We start from the raw sequence: 5,734 nt of genomic DNA on the forward strand, positions 1-5,734 counted from the left end.
ATGAATTTATTCTTAACAAGTTAACATAATTTTATTACAATATTCATTTTTCTAAATTTGTTCTGTAAAATTATTTTATTCATTTTTGCAATATGCTAATAAAAATCTATTATTATAATCTAATAGCAATAATGTTAATATTAACAATAGGAAAGGAACCTTTACAGTTTACTGACAGTGTGATAGAGAAAAAAAAAAACAACTTGACGCAGAGGTCCATTCACTTGATAGCTTTATTATTCGGATTACCCACCAGAAATATGAAATCAGTCACTTATTTTAAAATGCATGTATATGGCAGTTTGTAAAACCAAAATAACAGTTTGAATGTAAGAAAACCTGAGATAATGTTGCAAAGCTAAATACAGATAGCTCATGCCAAAATACAAACAAATAAACGGTACAGTTTCAGGATGTGCTTTGATGAACAAAATGCTGCTTGGTGATTCACATTATTAATCAAGTTATCGTGGTGGATATTCTGTTGTTCCCTAAATTCTCATGAAAACACACTTGACCAACAAAAATAACAGCAGCTTTAACTTATTTGCATCCTGTATTTCCACAATATAAACTCATTGTAATTCAGCAATCATCCTTGATGGCTGACCTTCTTCAGGAATCCTCCCTAGTTTACTCAGTAAATGTCACAACACTGCAGCTGAATTCCGCCCTTTGACACATTTCATCCAATACAACAATTATGTGTTGTTTTCAACTGAATTGTGAATACCATAACTTGCTTCATGGAGCTGTGGATCCCGGCTTTGTGTGATCTCCCTGCTGTCTGAAGTGACACAGGAAGACAGTCCAAACCAGTGCAATGCCTCCCACAAACACTGTCCGGGCCACAGGAGGCACCATGGCGAAGTTTACAGCCTGAGAAGGCAGCAGAGGTTTAGAAATGGAAATCACGTTTGATCGTCTGTGTGGATCTGTGTGTGCTTGCAAAAGATGATGGATAATGAGATGCTCTGGAATATCTCACCTGCATTGTTGACCAGTACACAACTCCAGTCTAGAGAGAGGGAGGAGAGAGAGGCAGAGGGAAGGAGGATAGATTGTGGTTTATAATACCTTTCCAAATTTTAATTGGAAATGAATTGCAATTGCAAAATGGTAGCAGAGTCAAACCATCTACCTATGTCTGTTTAATTAGTTGGTCCAAATACTGTTATTGCTGAGGTATCCATTATTATATGGCATTTGGGCACCATGTAACCTACTATGAATGGCCTGTGGCTGTCATGCTTACCTTGTATGAAGTCCAAAATTTCTGCCTCCAGTCCTCCAGCATGTCCTCTTTTTTTTCTAATACACTTAAACCTTATAAATAGAGAGGGGCCGTTACCATTCAGTGAACACTTTGTTGATGCAGAACGTAAAACTCACCTTGGTTTGACTTAAGGGGGAAATTCAAGGGAGTTACTGGGATACATAAGGCTTAGTTGGCTCAACGGATGTGTATAGTTATGCTCGGTTATAAGTCTAAACACAGCAAAATGTACATGGCTCACCAATGAAGAAGGCACTGATGGTGGCCGGAGCTGCAATCAGCTGATCCAACACAACCTTCCCTGTCACGGCCTTGACTCCGCCCCCCGGCAGCATCTTCTCCAGCTCCCTCAGCCAATGGTAGTTGAAGTTGGCATGGAAACAGAAGCCAACAAATGCCACTCGAGCTGTCTGACTCCAGTCAATGCCAGCTGGACCAGTCCTCTGCAGTGAATCCTCTGATGTGGAGGCTGCGGCTGGTTTCCCTCCCAACATGCTTTGCTGTATGAGGTCAGCAGAGGCGAACAGCGCTGTGTATCCCACCACATTGCCAATGTATGGGTGGGCCTTAAACACAGCCCAGGCTCGATTCATGGTGAAGTGATGCCGATGAACCCCAGAGTCCGCCGGCTGAATCTATTTACTGGGAGTCACTGCTTTAGAGTGAGAATTTGGGAAAGAGAAATGCCACATTTTTGTGGGAGAGGAAGAAGAGGAAGCACCAAAGGGCATATTCACATACTGTAAATGATAATTCATACTCTAAAACATAGCTGTTAAACTTACCTTTCAAGTCAGCTGCTATCACCCTCTTCTTAAATTTCCAATCGCTAAAGAGACTCCAGCTGATTTTGGATTGGTTCCGTTGGATGATGAGGAGGAGCTGAGCAAGTCTCCACCAGTTAGAGGTGAAGAGGGAGGCCTTCTCAGCGGGTCAAAGTTCTGCTGCTGTTCCACTGAATGTGTGATAAGAGCACCTTTATCAGCCCACTGGAGAAGAGACTGAGAAAATCACACATGTTAGGAAAAACGCCACTATCCAGACACGAGTAATTTACAGAAGTAGAAGAGAGATTACAGCCAAAACAGCAATTATCCTAAATTTGTATAGATCCTGAAGCTCAGATAGAAGCATTGATTTGTTGTTACTCACCACAGAAAAGTTTCTTCATTGCCTGGTGTTGAAGTTGAAGCACACTGTGTAAGCTGTGCAGCCCTAGGAGACGCACATGTGCTGTCACTATAAATAGATGCCGCTCCTACAGGGAGGCTTCCTGCCTCCGCTTTGAAAATAACACACACACAAGATCTTTCATTCACTAGTTTAAAGAACACAGGTTAGCTTTTTGCTGTTTTTAAGCATCTCAGTATCTTCAATTGACATTTAAAGCATCGAACTAGAAGATAAAGAAATAAAAGTCCCAATAGCAGTAATTAAAAAATATAGAAGCAAAAATTAAGGAGCATACTATACACACCCTATATTCACTATTCACCCACCTGCTGCCATAGATATGTAAATTTGCGCCTGAGGAAGGTGTGCTATTGAATTTTCAAAGGTCAATTAAAGCCACTAGCAACCATCTTATCTCTTCCTTCTGAGAATGTGATAATTAGGACCTCACTTTAAGCGGATCAATTAAGAGCTTGTTAACTGCCTCAACCGGTGCGTTTGTGTTTCCACCATTTAACAAGCTGCCTTTTAACACACCGCACAATGGAGACGTGAGCCTCCACTTCCACAGGCGGTTGACTTCTTAGATAATTGCCTCTCTCTCTATTCAGGGCCTGTCATTGTCTCTCAGTTTGTCAAGTTGGATTCCATTCAAACTGTTAGAAAAAAGAGGAATTTGTGGATTTGTATTGAACACTTATGTCATTTGATTTGACACACACGCACGCACTTACAATAAAGATCCCAAACCCCACCTCTTTCTGAAGAAGTCCACCTCCCTCAAGCTGAGTCCTCTGAGCAGACAGAAGACGCACAGCAGCAGGAAAGAGGTAACTGGGTTTGTGTGGTTGATTTAATGGTTATAATTCCATTTCATTCCTTATGTGTGATTGAGATATCAAATGCATAATTTCCTCCAAATCTCATGTCATCGCAATGCTGAAGAATGATTTAACCCCATATGATGATATTTGTGTTAGGTGCTTAAGTATGTGGACCACTGTACCTCTTTTCTGAACTCCTTCCTTCCTCTGTCTCCTCCCAGCCATGTGTCCATCCTTCTCTGTGACCCTGGGGTCTGAGCTGGAGCGAGGCGTTCCCTGGGGTTGTGACCTCCACACCTTTGTGAATTCAGCGGCGGGTCACATGATGAGGACCCTTCAGAAACCCAGGAAGAACCGACCGTCCAAACGGCAGGTCAACCATCGCCGCTTCCTGCACAACATGATCCAGAGGTGTGTCAAAGCAGTAGAGAAAATGGATACTAAAGGACCATACCAACATTTTAAACAATTACTATCATCAATATTGCATTGTTCCTTATGGCTTTTCTCATCTGACTCTATTCACAGAAAGTTTGCAGATATAGAGGCAGCAAACCAGCGGCTAGCATCTGCACTTCACTTAAAAGAAGAAGAGGAAAACTCTTCGTCTTCACCCTCACAGAAGCCACTGATGCCTGATCTCTCAGATAGCTCATCCAAAGCTGGTTGCCTACAAGATCCAGGTAAAAGCAAAGATCACACAGATGCAGGTGGCGTCTCAAAGTCTGGGAATGACGTCTCGCTGGATGTCAGAGAAAAGAAGCTGCCTGATTCTGGAAATCTTTGGAAAGTTCAGCCCAAATCTCAGTCCACCACATACAGCACTGCAAAGATGGACCAGGGCAAAGGAACAAAGAGACAAAAAAAAGGAAACGGAAATCCCAGACTAGTTGAATCCACAACTGTGGGCTCCCCGAACGGTGCAGACGATAATAAAACAGCAGAGCTCTTTCACACAGAGTATTATGATGCTGACAAGCCACTGAAGGCAACCAGCAACATCTCACAAGACGCACTTTGCAGCTGGACTGAAAGAGTGAACGAGACAAATTCATGTGACTCCAGTATGAATCTGGACATCTCTCCATATTTAGACCTTTCTCCATTGTCTCTCGACTCTTGTGACTTTTCGATCCAGTTGTTGGCAGACACACAGGCCCAGAACAGCACAACTGACATCGCTGAGAGTCAGTGGACAGATATCATGGACCTTTTACGTGTTGGTGGAACAGACATAGTGGACTGCGTGGATGATGAGGCCTATTTGGAAAGCATCTGTGCATGTCAAGATGATGCTGTGGGAGCAGGAGATGAAGGCGCTGCTGTTGATGTTGCGTTTATGAACCAGCTGAGTAGCAATGATGGCTCTGAGGGGAGACAGGAGTACATATGTAAACATGGACATAGTTGTCATGGAGATCAGGGATCAAGCTCAGACCACCTCCCGATTGATCACAGGAGCTCAGAGGTTCTGCTCGAAGATGCCGCAGAGGTACAATTCACCAATATTAGGGCATCACCAACTTTCGAACTATCCTCCCCATTGAGCGAAGACAACATGTCAGAACTGCAAACCTACCAGCGTTCTCTGTACGAGAGTCCCTGCATGCTGGTGAATTGTGAGAAGAAACCAAACTTCAGCCCATACCAGGGTGTTGCACAGTCATTCTCTGTACCTGTTCATAACCTGGAGTATCGGCCCATCCAAACACCTCCTTATGAAGCTGACTGGCTGTTCACCGATATCCTTCAGGACAGCACGTCACCTGCCCGAGAGGATGAGACGTTTTCACCCCGTCTTTGATACTTAGGTGAGCTATGAATCAGGTCCCAGTGATATGATGTTCAACTTTGTTTATAGCAGAGCACTTAACGTCCAAAGGAACAAGGGAATCTAGAAATGCTTTGATTGACCTAAATCTTGATGACTCATTAAGAATCTACAGTATAATGCTCAAATATACTTAATGTTATCTGCCATCTGCCTCTGATGATGACAGTTGTTTCAAAGGCCTAATTAAATGGTAAACACTAGGATACTGATGAGATTCTTTATTTAAAGCTTTAATTAAACGAGCACAGGAAAAGTTAAGCAGTTGAGCCTGATATTATAAAATCATACACAGAGCTGGTACATTCATATTTTGTAATATAGCAGAATTTAAGTGAATGTACAATTAATTAATATTCTTGGGACTGAACGACAAATAAAAACAAACGATTGATGGCAGTTTTGAGGTAATAAATCTTTTTTTGGCACATGTATGATGATATTTAAGCTGTCTGTGTTTCTGTGGAATTATTGTCCCAACCACCAAAATATTAAGTGTTAAATATTTGCAAAGAAAAAACAATAAAAGCTGATTATGCTAATGAATCCTGTTTTGTGGAAGGTATGTATTTGCAAACTGAGTGTGTGTGTGTATGCTTGCTCTTGAAGAATCAAACGGCCACACAGACG

The 5,734-nt window shown here is 42.1% G+C and overlaps 1 protein-coding gene across 1 annotated transcript; it reads right to left on the reverse strand.

The window, feature by feature from the left end:
* Window positions 1-275: 275 nt before the first annotated feature.
* On the reverse strand, window positions 276-1,869 carry LOC143003992 (mpv17-like protein). The gene is made up of 4 exons (XM_076154814.1): window positions 1,518-1,869; window positions 1,256-1,326; window positions 989-1,018; window positions 276-879 (listed from the first exon to the last, which is right to left on the reverse strand). The coding sequence occupies exons 1-4, from the start codon at window positions 1,867-1,869 to the stop codon at window positions 745-747; spliced, it is 588 nt and encodes a 195-aa protein (XP_076010929.1). The 3' UTR covers window positions 276-744.
* Between the last annotated feature and the right edge of the window lie 3,865 nt (window positions 1,870-5,734).

Source organism: Genypterus blacodes, unplaced genomic scaffold (assembly GCF_046128005.1).
Source record: "Genypterus blacodes isolate CSIRO-AG114 ecotype Tasmania unplaced genomic scaffold, CSIRO-AGI_Gbla_v1 ptg000063l_1, whole genome shotgun sequence".
Lineage (NCBI taxonomy): Eukaryota > Metazoa > Chordata > Actinopteri > Ophidiiformes > Ophidiidae > Genypterus > Genypterus blacodes.